The 20,014-nt window shown below is 46.3% G+C and overlaps 1 protein-coding gene across 1 annotated transcript in view; it reads left to right on the forward strand.

Moving 5' to 3' along the window:
• Positions 1-20,014, forward strand: part of LOC130474885 (uncharacterized) — a 42,524-nt gene that overhangs the window by 18,805 nt on the left and 3,705 nt on the right. Inside the window, 6 exon segments of the mRNA XM_056846579.1 lie at positions 1,219-1,313; positions 3,219-3,347; positions 6,096-6,210; positions 8,027-8,164; positions 9,660-9,826; positions 10,545-10,633. Of these exon segments, the coding sequence (XP_056702557.1) occupies positions 1,219-1,313; positions 3,219-3,347; positions 6,096-6,210; positions 8,027-8,164; positions 9,660-9,826; positions 10,545-10,633 (733 nt within the window).

Consider the following 20,014-nt stretch of genomic DNA (forward strand, 5'->3'; position numbering starts at 1 on the left):
CAATGGAGGGGGAATGAGGAGGAAGAGACTTCACCTGTGCAGCATGTCTTCCTGCCCCTTCAGGGGCTCAGGCAGTGGCCAGCTGCCACTCCCACCTGCCAACCTTACACAGGGTGAGAGATGACCCTTGCTTGACCCAGGAGTAGCCCTGGGCAATGGATCCATGAGGAAGGGGGCAGTGATTCAACATCTTTAGTGTCTTCATGGACCTCCTGGGATTTCACATGAACACATGAAGCTGCCTTATACTGAATCAGACCCTCGGTCCATCAAAGTCAGTATTGTCTACTGAAACCAGCAGTGGCTCTCCAGGGTCTCAGGCTGAGGTCTTTCATATCACCTACTTGCCTGGTCCCTTTAACTGGAGATGCCGGGGATTGAACCTGGGACCTTCTGCATGCCAAGCAGATGCTCTACCACTCAGCCACAGCCCCTACCCTTCCCTGGCCTTTCCCAAACCTGCTTTGCTGCATAGTTTTGAGAAAGATTCAACCAAAGCCTGGATGGTTGCTGTGCAGGTGGGAAAGTTCGGATTTTTCCTGTCCTGCCCACACAATTTCTTTTTTAAAAAATGAACAGTTGCTGCAAGGAGAAAAGCACCAATTAAGGGCTCCCACATCTCCTGCACAAAACCTCAGGAACAAGAACTAATAATTACCCACTGATTCCTGAGTGACATGGTCAGCCGTGAGTGAAAGAAAGTAATTAATTAAGGTTCAAATAAAGAAATACCCAGGAAAATTTCAGGGCAAACTGGAACTTTGGCTGAACAAGCCCTTACATTTGAGTAAGCATGTAGAAAGATCTGGCCAGTGGGGATGGTCACTGCTCGATTTTGATGGGTTTACATAGGGTTGCTGGATTTACATAGGCACTGGGTTTACATGGGCACTGCTGGATTTACATAGGGTTGCCAGGTCCCTCTTTGCCATCGGCAGGAGGTGTTGGGGCAGAGCCTGAGGGGTGCGGGGTTGGAGAGGGGAGGGACTTCAATGCCATAGAGTCCTATTGCCAAAGCAGCCATTTCCTTCAGGTGAATTGATCTCTATCAGCTGGAGATCAGTTGTAATATCGGGAGATCTCCAGTTAGTACCTGGAGGTTGGCAACCCTAGGGATGCAGCATTATATATTAAGTGCTGTATGGAACTCGGTTTCAGCTCCACTTGCAGCTGGCTGTGGAAAAGAAATTATTGAGCAGTTCTCTTTCTTGTTTTCAGATTGCTTAAGTCGCCTCGGGAAAACTCCTGCCTTCATCTCCGCAATGGGGAAGGATGAGCATTCTGAGTCGGTCCTACGCTACTGCAGGCATATGGTAGCCCTCAGAGTGATTATGAACTATTCTGCGTGGTTTTGGCTTTTTCGGAGGGCCACCTGATGGTCTGACGCTGTGCACGCTACCATAGTTTGGGTAGCAGACGATTGCACACGTCTCATTCACTTGATTGGGCTTGCACAGGAGAAATCCCCTAGTGTCTGTTGTCCAGAGCGTGACTGCATAGTTTGCAAATCAATTAAGTTCAAATTTCCAGCTGCCATGATGGGGGGGGGGGGGCAGGGGGTAAAGGAATGAAAATGTTGAAGGACTATTACATCTGTATTTTTGCTGTTTTGCTCAGCCACCAGGGTGCCAGTTCAAGGTTGGGGGAAGGGGAGGCAAGATTCACAGAAAAGTTGAAGGTCCATTCTTAGATCATTCACAGTGGTATCTGAAGAAGTGAGCTGTGGCTCACGAAAGCTCATACCCTACCAGAAAATATTTTTGTTAGTCTTTAAGGTGCTACTGGACTCTTGCCCTTTTTGACATTCTTAGATCAGTTGGAGATTAAATTGGGTGGGGGGGACGACAGTTAATGGAGACTTTTTTGTGCTTTTTATTTTCTGTATTAACCAGATAAGTAAGTTCTATGGAATAACCATATGTGGTCTGAAAAGCAGTGTAGTTTCGTGGTAGGGAGCTCTCCCTCCCTGACTTCTGTAAACAATGGGTTGGATCCAGCCGTCCATTAGTGAAATGCACAAATCTTTCCTGCACCCTCCCCCCCTCTTCAGAAGTCCATTCTGATCATGGGAAAGTTTTTTCCTGGGGGTCCCAGGACCATGTAGCCACGTGGGTCAGGAGAATGCAGTGGGGAGGGGGAGGGAATGAAATCATCCTTTCTTCCTCTTCCATGGGTCCATCAGCACAATGACAGGAGAGAAAGGATTGGGTGACTTTGCTACCTTCCCCTTCCTTGCTCCGGCTTTCCAACCCACGCAGCTTTAAGATAGGATTGCCAACTCTGGGTTTGGAAATTCCTGGAGATTTGGGGGTGGAGCCTGGGGAGGGTGGGGTTTGGGAAGGAGAGGGACCTCAGTGGGCAGACACATTGAGCCCACCCTCCAGAGGAGCCAGTTTCTCCAGGGGAACTGATCTATGTCATCTGGAGATCAGTTGCTGTTCCGGGAAATCTCCAGGTGTCACCTGAAGGTTAACAACCCCACTTTAAGACCATGTGGGTTTGTTGATGAAAGACACCAAAATCCATAGCAGTTGAATTCTTTATTGTACAATCCCAGGAGAAAGCAAAAGCAGAATCTTGGGGTGGGGGTGGGGGTGGGGGTGGGCGTTTACTTCTTCTGAGTACATTTAAATAGGAGCCCTGTGACACAGAGTGGTAAGCTGCAGTACTACAGTCAAAGTTGTGTTCACGACCTGAGTTCAATCCCAACGGAAGATGGTTTCAGGTAGACGACTCAAGGTTGACTCATCCTTCCATCCTTCAAAGCTCGGTAAAATGAGTACCTAGCTTGCTAGGGGTAAAGTGTAAACCAGGGGTATAAAACATAAGGCCGAGGGCCAGATCCGGCCCTTGATAACTTTTGTCTGGCCTATGAGCCAGCCGAGGCAGCCCCCCTTCAATCTGGGCTGGCGAGGCCTGGCCTGACCAAGTGACATTTATATCATATCTGGTCCTCGTAACTATTGAGTTCGACACCCCTGGTTTAGATGACTGGGGAAGGCACTGGCAAACCACCCCGTAAACAAAGTCTGCCTAGTAAACGCCGTGATGTGACATCACCCTATGGGTCAGTAATGACCCAGTGCTTGCACAGGGGGACTACCTTGACCTTTCACCTAAGTACATTTATGGTCCCTCTGATGAGCATGCACAACTAGAACTTAAAAGTAACATTTTCCATTCCTGACAGACTAAAGGCCTCTCTTTCTTGCTTTGAGGATATGAGTGGAGTCTCTCAGCTGGATGGACACAACACGGCCACTTATTGCGCTATAATCACAGGCAGCGGAGAGCTCAGACTTGGCTTGGGAGACATGGAGATTCACCAGCAGATAACAGAGCAATATGTAAGGCCCTGCTGTTTTTTGTTTTTGGTGCAAACCCCTGTTCTTGCTTCTGTTGTCCCCTCCCTTCCTATGGGGGAGGGGGTAGGTTTCCCAGAAGGGTGATTCAAAGGGAAACAAAGGGAGATCTGGAACTAGGCAGTGATGGAAGGGATTCCTGTGGAAACAGCAGAGATGTCCATTGGTTAGAGCTAGTTCATGTATCCTCTTGTTAGGCACGTCCTGCTTCTCCCAGCAGTGAGAAGTGCCAAGCGCTAGCCCTTGCCCAGGTAGGTCCCCTTTGGAGGAAAGAGCATTGGTCTTATGGCGCTTTATTTCCAAACATACAAGTAGAGCATGGGTTGAGGCAAAGAGGAACTCTTGCAGATCTGCTGCCCCACATGGGCGAGACCGTGGCTTAGTAGTAGAGCATCTGCTTGGCATGCAGAAGGTCCCAGGTTCAATCCCTGGCATCGCCAGCTAATTGGACCTGGTAGCAGGAGAGCCTCTGCCAGTCTGAGTATGCAATACTGATTTGATGGACCAAGGGTCTGATTCAGTGCAAGGCAGCTTTGTGCTTAAAATGTCAGGTAGTAGGTGATGTGAAAGACCTCGGCCTGGAGAGCTGCTGCCAGTCTGAGTAGGCAATACTGACCTTGATGGACTGATGGTCTGATTCTCTATAAGGCAGCTTCATGTGTGTTCATATCAGATCCCAGAGAGAGAGAGAGAGAGAGTGCTTGTGTCCCCATGGTGCTTCAGACAGTCCAAGCGGAGTCTGTTTGCCTCTTTGTATCCTGGGGCATCTGAACTGTGCTTTCATTTCACACACTCACAGCCCTACGCTTGGCCGCCTCCTTCAGCCAACAGGGAAAGTCACCTCCTCCAGTCCCTAGTGGCTGCTTGGCCAGAGCCATTAAAGTCACCGAATGGGATATCCACACTCCCGAAGAAACATTATCATCCCCCTTTTGTGATATAAAGATAGACTGAGCCACAGGTGAGCAGAACCCCAGTTCATTACCATGCTTTCCTACAGGAGAGTCACCCAATAAGCAATTTCATGATTTTGTAGCCAGGACCAGACAAGCTGTCATTCTAGGAAGCTTTTTTTTTTTTTTTTTTGAGCTGTCAGTGAGTTCATGGCTACCTACATCGAGTTTGTTCTTGCATTCTGGAAACCGAGGAGATGATGGAGTGCTGAAAACCATTTCTCCGTTTTCCATCGCCTCCTCCCACAGCTCTTGTGTTTCTGGAATGTGCCGCTCTGTAGAAACGAAGATAAACACTGTCTGGTTGATGGTTGGGGGGAACATTTTGGGAAACTAATGGAAGAGGTGATTAGGAGCGATTCAAGTGCAACCCCACCCTTTCCCCTATTAAGATGACTGTTGACAAAAATCAAGAGCTGATACTTAACAGCCAATGGTGTTTATTTAGGAAGACACATACAATTCAGTGACTCGTTTATCATCAATACTCTCGTTAAAGCTAAAGATTCATTCCTGGAGGGGAAAAAAGTGGTAATTTCTAACAAAATGTGGGTAGGAAAAGGGAGGAGAGGCTGTGACGGTAAAGAAAGGGAAAAAGAGGGCACAGCTATGTATTATTCCTTGGGATCCCTGTGAAACAGAACAGCCTCAGAATTTCCATCAGTCTGTACCTGTTGATAGATGCTCTGCTGTGATGTTGCCTTCAGTGATTTCTTGATGAAATACAAGATTCAAAAAGAAGAAAACCTATATAGCATAGGCCAGTAGTCTAGCCAAAATGGCAGCAAGGCTATGAAAGACCTTTTTGGACGAGCCCTTGGAGAGCAGCTTGCAGGCAGTGTAGTTTTAAACCTCTGTTATGTATCGAATTCACAACCTGAGTTTGATCCCGACGGAAGTCGGTTTCAGGTAGCCGGCTCAAGGTTGACTCAGCCTTCCATCCTTCCGAGGTTGGTAAAATGAGCACCCGGCTTGCTGGGGGTAAAGGGAAGATGACTGGGGAAGGCACTGGCAAACCACCTCGTAAAACAAACTCTGCCTAGTAAACGTCGGGATGTGATGTCACCCCATGGGTCAGTCATGATCCGGTGCTTGCACGTTTACCTGTATATGATACAAATACAAATGCCCTTCTTTAGAAGCCCTTTGGAGACAGCTGTACTCTCACGAGCCTTTTTGGAGACCTCCTGGTACTTGAGATGTTACAGTGATGCATGACAGTGGGTTTTTTCTTCTTCTTTTGGTCACTCTCCTAGATCGTCCTTGGGGAGGACAGAAATAAACAAACACACAGTAACACCTCACTGAAAGAATCTGATTACAGTACCAGGCACACTTCAGACCATGCAGAAGGGGCCACCGGATGATAGACCAGCAAATGGAAAGCAGGATTTCTGTCCACATCATCTTGTAACATGCTGAGATGCTGGAGGAGATTCAGGTCCACAACACAACTTATGCGACACCAGTCATCCCACAGGAAATAGATCCTTGTGGAAAAGAAACATCTTCTTGCTGTTGACCCTCATGTCGTTCAGGCACAGCAATGAGGCACCTGACTCGATTCCAAATTTATTGCTCGGAGGAAAATAAAAGGGAATGACAATATTTCAACACCCAATGTTACTGATCAATCCCAAATCAACCAGGGCAGCCAGAACACTCACGTCAAATGGCCAACATCCAACTCTGGATTTCTCCACTTTTATTTTAGAAAGAGGAAGGATCTGTATTCTCAGATAGGCTGCTAATTGCCAACAGTCTTCTGCCTTCCCTTCAGGTGTCTGGATTCAAAGAGAGCCTGTGCCGGGCCCCGCTGGTATGCATTGATGGGAATGTACCCATTTCCACAATTCAGTATGTCGGTCAGCTTGCCAGAGAACATCACTTGGCAGGTAAGAAGCAACACTGCGGGGCAATCCCAAAGCACAGTTTGATTTCAGGCGTCAGGCACTTTTCCCACTCACCCAGTGGAAATTGAAAGTAGCTGGCATCGTCTTTCATCTAGAGGCTATCTACATGTTATAAAATCCTCATGTTTGTTGGGAAACAACATGAGAACTTTGTAACACATGTGTGATGGGAGACACACACTGGGTCATCACTCAGGGAGAAGCAGCTTTAGACACCCCCCCCCCACGCTGCCAACTTGAAAGGCTTTAGAGGGGAGTAGACGTGTTCATGGAGGAGAGGGCTATTCATGGCTAGTAATAAAAATGGATACTAGTCATGACGCATACATATTCTCTCCAGGATCAGAGGAGCATGCCCATTATATTAGGTGCTGTGGAACACAGGCAGGATAATGCTGCTGCCGTTGTCTGGTTTGTGGGCTTCCTAGAGGCACCTAGTTGGCCACTGTGTGAACAGACACAGTGGGCCTTGATGGGCCTTGGTCTGATCCAGCATGGCCTTTCTTATGTTCTTATGATTTCACACCTGCGAAGTGCCCCATGGAACTCTTGTTGGGTCCAAGACGTGATTTTTCCAATGGGGCCAATAGGGGCTCCATGGGGCAGTTTTAGGGTGCAAAAACCATGTGTGTGTGTGTGGGGGGGAAGCTAAAGCTGTGCTGTGGCTGCAAACAGAAAAGAGCTGGTGTGTTGTTCCTTAAATGAAGCGTGAAGTCATTTTCTGCCTATATCCAAACCAAAAGGGGTTCTCCTTGATTTCCATTGACTTCTATAAGTTATATTTACTCTTTAGTTGATGTTTTCTTAGATATTGAACCTACACTATACCCGATCCACACTGGTCTGCAAATCAAAGACATACATGCTGTAACTGAAACTATATTGATTCTTTACTATTCCCAGTTGTCTTTTATAAGATATATATGCTCTTCTAGCCAACATTTTCTCATACGTTGAACCTGCACTGTACCTTATATCCCCACACCAGGCTGCAAATCAAAAGCATACACATGGTCTTAATTGATGTTACACTGACCCCAAACAGGGTCACTCAGTGGACAACTGCTGTTTTAATTTGAATTCACTCAACATGAATTGGTGAAGCTGCATTATACTGATTCAGTTCATTGGTCTGCCTAGCCCAGTATTGGATACGTTGACTGCTTGTGGCTGTCCAAGGCCTCTGGCAGAGGTCTCTTTCAGTCCTAATTCAGGGGACCATTTAATGGGAGATCCTATAAATAGAGCATGGGCCCTTTTGTATGCAAAGCATGTGCTCTGAACTGCATCCCCCTTTCCAGACGGGGTCTTGTTGTGTACACTCAAGCTGACAGCTTTTTCACCTGCTACCTAAACACTGTCTTTGCACATTTTTGTGAATGTGTATTGTAAATGCAAAATTTGCCGAAGACCAATCCAACACTGAGCCAAAATTGGAGGCCCATTTTGTTCACGAAAATGTATGTTGTGATAAAATCTCAAGTGAACTCAATAACAAGCAGAATGGTTGTTACTGTGATATTTTAATGACAGCATCTCTGAATTTTAGGGCTGTCAACTATTTCAGTACCTCTAGCTAATTATCTAATGAGTTTTAATAATGATTAATAACCATTGAATCACCTCAATCAACTCAGGTGTGGCAGCCCTAACCATTGTTTTTGATGATTATTAGCTTTGTTTTTATCTTGGCCCTCTTTAGTAGAAAAGGCAAGGGTACAAATTAGATGGACGGGTAAATAAAACACTCATCAAATTTGTTGGGGGGTACTTAACCTGACGCATTGCTGTTTTGAAGTGTATTATGAGCCGACAGATGTGGACAAGGCTTCTAAGCCGTTCTTTTCGGACTGCTGGAGGAACTTGGCATGTGTCTCTCCCAATCTACGGGAACTAAGAGCAATCAGTCAGACCTTGGGGCATCCTGTGCCGGCAGGTAAAACACCTGATACGGGGGGGGGGGAGTATTTCCCACTATTAACATGGGAAGGGGCCTTATACAGAGCTATACCTTGGCCCATCTAACCCAGTAGTGTTTATTCTGAATGCAGCTCTCCACTATACCTCTCAGCTTTGGGGCCCTTTAGTTGGAAAAGCTGGAAATTGAGCCCAGGAACTTGGACATTGGGCCTTGAATGCAAAGCTTGTTGTCTTCCTTGGAGCTGTGACATCTCCTCTGAGTTATGCCCTCCTTATTTTATTATAGTACAGACTCTTGGATGGAGACCTTTGGTTTCTTATGTCATCTCCACCTTTCCAGTTCATAGTGCAGAGGCCAAGAAAGCAGCTGGTCCTTAACACTTTCAGAATTTAACTTTGCCATACAGTGCATTGTATGGAGGTAACTGCCCTCAGTCCTGGTCTAGAATCAAAGCCATATGCAGTCAGTCTGTAGACTCAGCAATGTGACACTCAGTGGGAGGTACCAATGCACTGCATTTATGCAGATGGAGGGCTAGTCATGGCAACTGCCTAATTATTACTTTGTAGTGTATTTATTGAACGAGACGCCAGCTAATTCTTTGAATTCTGGTCTGCAAATCAAAGTCAGAATTGAGTCAGAATTGAAGAAAACTTGCATGTAAGTCGCTTATTCTGCACAATTCATTCCCTCTTCCTTGTTCCTAATCTCTCTGGGATCGAGACTGAGGTTGTTTATGCAGGAGTACTTTCACTCACATTCGCCCCCGTCTGTCTTGGTTGTTCCTTGGAGTTATGCATGAGTTTTCCGTCCATTAGAGATGACCTCCCTGCCAGCCCTCACAAATCCCGGGATTTCCCGTTCCTGTTAACTCAATTCTTCCCTATCCCCTGAGCTCAGCCCAGGTGAAATCCCTGTGGATAAAGCAAAGCACGGGACACACAAGCTTGCTTTCTCTCACAGCCAATTACAAAGCTGGGTGTAAAGAGGCAGGGATTCAAATGCTTCCTGCTTCCTCAGAGCTCTTTCTGAGCAGAAGAAAGGCTTTTAAAAAACGAAGTTTGGATTTCTCCCCCCACCTCCTTTCAGATTGCGCCGTTTTTTATTTTTTCTTAAAATGCTTTTTTATTTGGCAATTGGGTTTTGGGGGTGGGATTTTCTCTCACAGTAAGCACTACAAAGTAAGCCAATTACAAAGCAGCATTTAAAGGGGGAGGGACTTGACTGGAGCTTGGAGACTGCTGGTGCATAGATTCCCAACAGGAAAGCGTGGGTCCAGCGAGCAACGAACCTCAGGTAAAACTCCCATGCATTAATGACCTGAAAGGTTTGCTGAGATCTGTGGTTTGTTAAGACTGGGACTGCTGTGTGGTTTGCTAAGATCTAGACAAGGGATTTCTTTTATCTTCCAGTCCCTAATATATCCTAGTGATAGGAGGATGAGTTATGTATGACTTTCATGCCATGTGACCCAATTTATGACCAAGTTTTCATCCACTGATATCTCAAGATCCTCCATCCAAGCTGGAAGACGTTATCGAGACTGCTGTGGCCCTTGTCCTCCCCTTACTGAGAGAGCTGCACTGTGCAGTGGTAACCCTTGGTCAACATGGTGTCCTCGTTTGTGGCCAGAACGTGAACGGGAGCGTCTCTCTTCATCCTGGAGCTTGCAGCAGGGTAAAAGCACAAGGTTACACATACAAAGGGGGTTAATGCATGGAAGATGGGAGCCATGAATGACAGCTGGAGAGGGGAGCGTGTAATAGAAAGGAAGGTTGTATCCTTGATCATCTGTCCCTGGACATCTGGGTCCACTCATGAAATTACTGTTCTCAGGACTCCTTGGGATTAATTCAGCTATAGTACAGACTTAGATTTAGAAAAGAAAGCCAGCATGGTGTCGTGGTTAAGGTGTTGGACTAGGACCTGGGAAACCCAGGTTCAAATCCCCACTCGCGCCATAGATGCTTGCTGGGTGACCTTGGGCCAGTCACACACGCTCAGCACTAACCCTGGCTTGTATTCGGACGAGAGACCTCCAAGGAATACCAGGGGCGTGACATGGAGACAGGCAAGGGCAAACCACCTCTGGATGTCTCTTGCCTTGAAAACCCCACCAGGGGTTGCCATAAATCAGCTGTGACTTGACAGCAAAAAAAATTACACTTAGACGCTTACCAATGTGTGAGGGAAAAGGAGCGCTAAACCCAAACCGCTGCAAATTTTTCCTCGCATGGAAATGAATTGGAGGATTTCCTTTGGCATGAACTCCACTGATACCGTTGGCCATTATCAGGGTCCTTTCATCTGTAATATTTATTTGAAGAGCGGAGACTCATGCAGTACATTTCTTCTTTGGCTGCAATCACATAAATTGTTTTGTCTCATGCCCTAGACTACAGGAGGTGAGCTGTGTGCCGCTCACTATCCAGCAATCCCAGTCCCCATGGAGGAGATAGTGAATGTCTCAGGAGCAGGTGACAGGTATATTGCTTAATTGCTCAAGGTAGCCATGGGATTCCCCATCTTCCTCTGTTTGATCCTCCCCTCCCCCCGTTGCTGTGACAACATAACAGTGCATGGATGTACGCGGCATTGCTAAGGAATAATTGCTCCAAATATTTATCTGGAGGTGGCGAAAGACGGGGAGGTTATTGTAAGCTGTCACTTTCTGAGCCTTTGTGAAAGGGAAGGAAATGGAGACAGTTAAAACTCGGGAGGAAATTGGAGAGGGAAAATTTTTTCCCCACGTCTTTGGATGATATAGCAATTGTTAGAACCACCTGGGCGCTCTTAGGAGCACAACCCCACTTAATTGAGAGGGGTACTCTTCAGGCAGTGTTCAGGATAAATGGGTGGCTTCAACACCTTTGAATGTCAAGAGGAATTTTAATTGATTAGGTGACCGCTCCTGTGGATTACTTTAAACTTCCATGCTAAAAGCAGGAACCTGTGGCATTTTCAATCATCCACAGAGGTACGTCCGCACTGCACACATAAATCTATTTCAGCCTGGTTTGAACTGTCACTGCTTTCACCAGAGATCCCTGGAAATTCTGTTCATGCCCCCTTATAGCTCGGCTGTTCATAAGATTCCTTGTAGGGAACCGTGATGGTTAAATGATTTTGAAACCAGTTTTAAAATTGGCAGTGTAGACACGGCCATCGGTGCGGTCCATTGTCCTGGACAAGAAATGCAGCGTGTGAGGATAAGGAGGTGGGACAAGTTATTTATTACTTTCATGCCATGTGACCCAATTTATGACCAAGCTTTCATCCACTGATATCTCAAGATCTTCCATCCAAGCTGGATGGAAATGCAGTGTGTGAGGATAAGGAGGTGGGGCTAGTGCTGCTGCACATTGCAAGGGACCAGGACAGTCTTTGACGCAGAGATGCCATTTTCAGCAGCAGCCCTGTGTCTCTGGAAATAGGTAGCTTGACTCCCAGAGGGCTTGAGCCAATTAGCTCTTTCAGTCTGGGCACATCTTCAGTATAGTAATTATTCAAACTCTAGTAAAAATGGATACCAGTCATGATGGATACCTATCCTCTCCAGGATCAGATGAACATGCTTATTATAATAGGTGCTTTGGATCACAGGCAGGACAATGCTACTGCAGTTGTCTTGTTTTTGGGCTTCCTAAAGGCACCTGGTTGGCCACTGTGTGGAACAGACTGCTGGACTTGATGGACCTTGGTCTGATCCAGCATGGCCTTTCTTATGTTCTTAGCACATATAGTTCTGTGACACAGACTGGCATTTTCTTCTAGCTACCATTCTTGGGATTCTTTGGGGAAAGCCATGACACTGGCATAAAAGCACTTCAACTTTGTAGAACATTGGTGCACCGAAGTACTCCAGAACCTAAAATGGCCTCTTCTCTCTTCAGCTTAATGGCTGGAATAATTGCTGGGCTGCTTGCTGGTGAAGACACAAATAACTGTGTCCGAATGGGCCTCTTATCTGCCAGCCTCTCCCTCCGTTCTTATGAGCCTATTTCTCCAGCGATCAATGCCACCAGTGTGAGTGTGGAACAGGTCCAGGCTCAGCAGTGGCTGGGAACAAAGACATGGAAGCTGTCTTAGGCCTTCTGCTTGATGACTCCCATCCACTTCCATGGTATTCTCTGGAACAGGGAGACTCTTCTTGATGGGACCGCCTCTCTCCCTTTGCTCCACCTCGACGACTCCGCTCATGTCAGCAGGGGTTCCTGCAGGTGCCAACCTGCAAATGGGCAAAATCAACAAATGCCCACGCATGTGCTTTCTCCATTGTGGCTTCTGCCTTGTGGAATGGCCTGCCCAAGGAGGTCAGGTAAGCTTAGGGTTGCCAACCTCCACGTACTATCTGGAGATCTCCTGCTATTACAACTGATCTCTAGCTGATAGAGATCAGTTCACCTGGAGAAAATGGCCGTTTTGGCAATTGAACTCTATGGCATTGAAGTCCCTCCCTGCCCCAAACCCCGCCCTCCTCAAGCTCCTCCCCAAAAACCTCCCGCAAGTGGCAAAGAGGGACCTGGCAACCTTTCAGGTACTAGCTGGAGATCTGCTATTACAACTGATCTCCAGCCGATAGATATCAGTTCACCTGGAGAAAATAGCCACTTTGGCAATTGGACTCTATGGCATTAAAGTCCTTCCCCAAACCCCATCCTCCTTGGGCTCCAATAATCATCATCCTCCCGTCCTCTGGAAGCGGCGGCAGTAGCCATGGCTTCCGAGGGAATTGTAGAGTGAAGTCCACAGACGGGGGAAAAGGAAAAGGGTTTGAGTCCACAGACGGGACACAAAATGGTTTAATTGTGTGTGTGTGTGTGTGTGTGTGTGTGTGTGTGTGTGTGTGTGTGTAAGTAGATAGATTTAGGTAAGACAAATAGATAGACTTAGATAAAGATTAGATGAATGAAGGTAACAGATATAGATATTTCCCTATTCTAGCTAAGAATCTACAGCAGCTCTGCTGTACACAAGTGCAGGAGGGAAACTGGAAGCTGGGGCTATTCCCGCCCTAGGAGACAGGAAGTTAAAAATTAGTCCTGCCTCCCTGAACAGTGGGCGTGAATAACCCGAGCTGCAAGATGCCCTTGTCACTCAGAGCGGAAGGAACCTTCTCAGTAAGTAAACAAGGGTCCGTTCTCCTGGCCTTCTGCAAACTATGCAAAACTGAACTATTCAAGAGGGCTTTTCTGCACAGGTAATAAAGCCCCGTGGCGCAGAGTGGTAAGCTGCAGTACTGCAGTCCAAGCTCTGCTCATGACCGGAGTTCGATCCCAACGGAAAGTTGGTTTCAGGTAGCCGGCTCAAGGTTGACTCAGCCTTCCATCCTTCCGAGTCAACCTTTACCGAGTTAAACTTTACTCATTCGGTAAAATGAGTACCCAGCTTGCTGGGGGTAAAGGGAAGATGACTGGGGAAGGCACTGGCAAACCACCCCATAAACAAAGTCTGCCTAGGAAACATTGGGATGTGACGTCACCCCATGGGTCAGGAATGACCCGGTGCTTGCACAGATGACCTTTGCCTTTTTAATAAAGCTGCACAGTACGAAATGGTTTCACAATCTTACTTGGATAAATGAATGGGGTTTGTGGTCTTTACTGCTGTATTTAGCATATTGTAAATAGGATCCTGTTGTGTAATTTCTGTACTGCTTAATGTGTCATGTTAATAATTATGCTATATGTCTGTTTCTTTCTGGTGGTTCCAAACTTCTAATATCCTAATGCATTAGTTGTTAAATGACCCATTTTGTTGACTGTACTGATTCTCTATGTGTAATCCACCTTGAGTCCATGCGAGAAAGGCGGACTACAAATAACGTAAAATAATAATAATAATAAAATGGGCCTGTCTTTGAATTTGAACGAAGTGGGTTCCGTGATTATAGCAGAGGAGCTGGTTGACATACCCTCTTTTCCTTCCCTTCTTCGGTGGACTTCGCACTATGTGACTCCATGTGTCTGTGAGAATACCGGACTAAAAGAAAACCAGAATTCTGCACCCAGGCTGCAGCCACACATCAATACACTACCTTGTCCGCACAGGAAAATCCAGTTGCAAATGCTTGTTATACTGCAATGATAACATAATATCCACAACATAGTGTCCACAAAGATGCTCCATCTGCAGCCATCCCTCAGTTTCCCCTTTGATCTTGAGCGTTCTCTTCCCCCCCACCCCCAGCTCAGAGGAGGAAGCTTACAAGTCATGCTTGTAAGGAGCATGATGCCATGTAGAAGCTCCCCCTCAAAAAGCAGGGGCTTCCTACCGGTGGCCACATAGGCCAAAGTCCTTGTGTGTAGAAGCAGCCCTGTGTGTGGACCCAAAAATGTCACGCCCCATAAATCAGTCCCAGCAGCAATTCTTTTGCAACCACTGAGGAAATAACAGTGGCACGCAAACACGAATGAACTATATATCTACATTCATTAAGAAGATACTGTTGATATCAAGCAAGGCCTTTATTCATATCTTTCTCACACACACCCTTTCATCTAATGCAAGAATTTTTTTATTCAACTTTATTAAGAAACAACAATAGAGGAAACACAAAAGAAAAAATTTAAGTTACAATTGAGATCCAAAATCAAACAATGTCAAAATTTCTTCACTGAGACTTTCAAACTATACAAAGAATAGTCGTATCTTCTCAATTTACTTTGACTTCCCAAGCTTATTCTGGTTGATATTCCTCTGTCTCGATTATATCCCGCATTTTATGAATTACTCTATATTAAAACAATTGTAAATAGAAAAAACTGTCATAATAAACCAATACCTAAATAAAATTTGTCTTAAGACTCATAAATTTGTGTAGTCCAATCATATTTTCAAACCATATTTTAAGTTGATATAATTTTGAAATGGCATCCATGTTGAGTCATATTTATCCAGGGTTTTATCCTCCTAAAGAGCAGTCAATCCAGCGGACCCTTTGTAATCCAAAAGTTTAAAGAGCCAATCTTCCTTCTTAGGAACCTTCTAATGCAAGAATTTTAAATGCACTCACTGAAGCACCTGCTCAGCCAAAAAAGGGAGAGAGAGAAATGTTCCATTATCACAAAGATGGGGAAAGATGGCATTAGACCATCCCACTTGTAAGGAAGCACAAGGGACTTACCTTCACAAAGAAGTTGGGTGTTGCTTGTAGGAGGGCAGCAGGAATTTTCCAAGCAGCCAGGATTGTAGGTACAAGCTAGAAATTTCAGTATCACAAAGGGTGTGGGGGGGGGGGAGCTGGGGATTCAGACACATAAAAGGGCTTCAGCCCTTCGTGCAGAGAGAGAGAGAGAGAGAGAGGCTGCTTTCCCCCCTTCCAGCAAGCTCCCAGGCAACAGCATCCCTGTGCCCAGACAACTGGGAGAGGAAACGGAGCCCAAGCATGAGGCTTTTGGCATTGGCCACCCTCACAGTGCTTTCAATGCCTTTTTTCCCCCTGGCTGAAGCCGGTGGGCTGTTGGTTGGGGGAAAGCAGGCTGCCGAAGAGTGCTCTGCTGCGTCTGCTAGGGGCAGGAAGACCCCCGCCTCATCCCATGAAGGAGACGGAGGGAGAGGGGCGAGAAGACAGCCCTCTGCTGGGTTGCAGAAGGTGGAAGGAGGCGCTGGAGCTCCTCGGGACGGGAACCAGAGCAAAGCAGTGAGCCAACCCAAGCTGGGAGCCAATAAGTCGGCAGCTGGTAGCAAGAAGCCACCGCCCCAGTTGCCCCCTCCAAAAGGGAAAAGCCAAGGGCTTCAGGACCACTTGAAAGGCCACGGGAAGTTTAATACAGACACGGTGAGTAATCTCTCTTCCAGAGCCAGTAGTAGTTAAGAGCGCTGGACTCTAATCTGGAGAACCGGTTTTGATTCCCCTCTCCTCCACATGAGCGGCGGACTCTCATCTGGTGAACCAGGTTGGTTTCCCCACTCCTACACATGAAGCCTGCTGAGTGACCTTAAGCTAGTCACAGTTCTCTCAGAACTCTCTCAGCCCCACCTACCTCAAAAGGTTCCTGTTGTGTTGGGGGGCGGGAAGGAAGGTTATTATAAGCTGCTTTGAGACTGCTTAAAGGTAGAGAAAAGAGGAGTACAAAAACCATCACTTCTGCTGCTGCTCTAACCCCTTCACCATCAAGATGCCTCTCCCACAAAATAAAACAGGAGACCAGTGGCACCTTAAAGACTAAGACAACGTATTCTGGTGTTAAGTTTTTATGAGTCAGAGCTCATGTCATTTAGCTTTTTTGAGGCCTCTCCTTGGCTGTTACCGCACTAGGTATTCCCAGTGATGTATCAAGAGTTTGGAAATGTTATAAAAAACATCGCTTTAAAAGGGTTTTTGGATGCCACGGCTAAAAAATGGTTGCAAGACGTCTTCACAGCTAAAGGGGCCAAACAAAGTGCGAACAGTATTTTTTATAACAGTTTCAAACTCTTAATACATCGGTGGGAATACATAGAAAGTGCGAACAGTATTTTTTATAACATTTCCAAACTCTTAATACATCGCTGGGAATACCTAGTGCGGTAACAGCCCTCATCATTCCTTGGCAGAGGCCTTCAAGTGAGTCTAATGAAAGAACTGTATAGGTCCTACGTGGTCTAGGAACACAGCACCTTCTCTCATGCATTCCTGCCCACCTATTGAGGTCATGAACAGAGGGCCTGCTTTGTGCCCTCACTTTCGCAGGTGAGCACCATAGACTGGGCCTTCTCAGGAGTGGCACCTGTGCTTTGGAACATTTTTATTTACCCAAACATTGTAAACCCCTTACATTTGGTTTTAAGTTATGCTGTCCTTTGCTTATTTTATCTTATTTTGCTGAGGTTTTCAGGTTTTAATACTAACTTTTATGACCTCTCTTTAATCTGGGGCTTTGTCACATTCTCATTTTCCTTGCGTATGTGTTCCTGCTGCTTTGGGGGTTTTACCCCTGTTCGGCACATGTTTTACTCCCTCTAGTGATCGATTCGATATTACATCGCTTTCTGTCTGGCATACCTTCCCACGCATTTAAACTGCAGGATTTTATGCTGGACATAAAGTGATGTCATACTGAATCGACCACTAGAGAGAGCAAAACACGTGCAGAGCAGAACCCCTCTGCCCCCAAGCAACAGAAACACACAAACAAGGAAAATGAGAATGCAGTAAAGCCCATGGTGTGTTTTATCACTGGCGTACAGTTGATTGTGTCTTGGTTTTAAAGAATGAACTGAGATTTTCTGTTATTTTGAATCCTTTCACTGCTTAACCCGAGGAGGTCCACAGCAAGGATCACCAGCTATGCTGCAAAGTCAGAGGTTGCTAGGCTAGGAATGGGTGTATGAATGAGTTTGGCTAAGCCCATGGCTTGTTGAATTGGGGCTTAGAAGATCTGGCTCAACTCTTGTGGGCCTCACTGACCATCTGTGGCCAACTCACGGTCTTCCAGCCTCTTGCCTGTATGTAAACTGAGACTGACAGCAACCCACCTTGCAGTGGTGTTTGGTGAACCAACGAAGTATCATGCTGTGCAAGAAAAATGCTATTAAATATCCTAGTTAGCTCTTACCAAAATTTTTATTATGCTCAGTACTGTAGCTTAAACAGATTTCCTCCTAGATCCAGGACAAATTACTCTGGCTGTATGATAAAGATTAAGTGGATTTTCTGAGCTCATTGCATTTCCAGACATGCCCCCTTTTTGATCTCTGTGATAATGGTTCGTTACAGATTCAATCCCAGATATTAAAAAAGAAGAAAAAAGAACCCTGAAACAATTAACCAAACATCCTTGCATAGTTTTTAAAGGAACTGACCCAGAATGAGAAAGCTGGGTCAAATTCTGAGGCTAGCGTTACTATTTAAAAACTCTTTTGCTGCTTTCTGACAAGACCAAAGAGAACAGCAACGTATCCCTCCAGACCGTGAGACATAATTGGGAGCGTGTTATAGTGGGATCTGGGAAACTCAGGTTCAAATCCCCAGTGATCCATGATACTCACTGGGTGACCTTGGGCCAGTCCCACTCTCGCAGCCTGACCTATCTTACAGGGTTTTGAGGATAAAACAAAAGAACTGAAGATCATACAGGCAACTCTGAACTCTTTGGAAGAAGGGCTGGGTAAGGACTGGGCGGCAGATTTTTCAGGTGAAAATTGGGACACATGTTGACCCGGATGGCCCAGGCTAGCCCACTCTCATCAGATCTTGGAAGCTAAGCAGGATCGGCCCTGGTTAGCCTTTGAATGGGAGACTATCAAGGAAGTCCAGGATAGTTACGCAGAGGCAGGCAATGGCAAACCACCTCTGAATGTCTCTTGCCTTGAAAACCCTACAGGATCGCTGTAAGTCGGCTGCAACTTCACAGCACTTTCCACCATCACCACTTTCAAGTCCCCCAATTTGCAGTCTGCCTGAGGCTTCCCCCCACTATTGTACAGGGACAGTGACTCTCCCCCTGCCCCCATGCCTGTGCTCATTCATGCTGTATTAGCTTGTTTCTGGCTAAAGATGTAACGGTGTCTGTCTCTTCCTCACCTCAGGCAGGATCTGGGGCCGCTGCACCCCCGACAACCAGAAAAAATAATTATTATTCTGTAATAGGTTACCAGAAGTTCAAAATAATACTGACCGCTTCTACATAGGAGATGGCAGACTATGTCTACACATGCCTTCTCAGGCCGATTCAGACACTGTGGCCTCCATCTTGTGTAACAGTCACACAGGAGCTTCAGGTTCTCAATTGCCATGGGTGTCTGAGTCTGATCATGTGTGCAGAAAGAGGTGTCCTGTAGGCACTGTTTCTTCTGCATTGGCTTCCCCAGTGAGGCCAAATAATATACCTCAAGGACAACTGCAGGACAGGAAATCAGCCCCGGGGGAGCAGGTTTCCCCACATGTGCCTCAGTTGCACTCCAAATCATGCATCAATCTGGCACCACGTGTATGAATTAGAGTTGTCAAACGTTAGAATCATAGAGTTGGGAGGGGCCATAACAGACCATTTAGACCACCCCCCTGCTTAATGCAGGATCAGCCTACAGCATCCCTGACAAGTGCTTGCCCAGCCTCTGCTTAAAGACTGCCAGTGAGGGGGAGCTCACCACCTCTCAAGGTAGCCGATGCCACTGTTGAACAACTCCTAATATCCAGCCGGTACCTTTCCGCCCACAATTTCAACCCATTATTGCAAGTCCTATCCTCTGCTGCCAACAGGAACAGCTCCCTGCCCTCCTCTAAGTGACAGCCCTTCACATACTTAAAGAGAGCATTCATGTTCCCCCTCAACCTCCTCTTCTCCTGTCTAAACATTCCCAACTTTCTCAGCCTTTCCTCGTAGGGCTTGGTCTTCAGGCCCCTGATCATCCTCGTCGCTCTCCTCTACACCCACTCAATTCTGTCCACATCCTTTTTGAAGTGAGGCCTCCAGAACTGCATACAGTCCTCCAGGTGCGACCTGACCAATGAAGTGTACAGTGGATCTATGACATCTTGCGATTTGGATGCTATGCCTCTGATGTTCAAGCAGCACCAGTTGCAGCTCAGAACAAAGATACTTTAGTCTTGGGGAGAGTAGCCCAAGAAAGCTGCACATGGTCGTTTGGCAAGGGCATGCTTCAGTGCTAAGGAATTGCCAGTGAAAGAACCATCACTAGACCTAGCTGCTTTCATGTGCTTTTAAGAGTTGTGTGATATTCAACAGGTGCAGCACACATGCCTTATTCAGGAATTGCCAACATAGGGAAAGTGGACCTGTCAAACATCAGCTTGAAATACTATTATTAAATGACAGAGAAGGAGTCTCTACCAAAACAGAAACACCCACAATAGGAAATAAGATTTTATGTCTCAGAAATTCTGCAGATCATGGACAACTAGACGTTTTAGGGCTGAGA

This window comes from Euleptes europaea, chromosome 3, assembly GCF_029931775.1.
Source record: "Euleptes europaea isolate rEulEur1 chromosome 3, rEulEur1.hap1, whole genome shotgun sequence".
Classification (NCBI taxonomy): Eukaryota; Metazoa; Chordata; class Lepidosauria; order Squamata; family Sphaerodactylidae; genus Euleptes; species Euleptes europaea.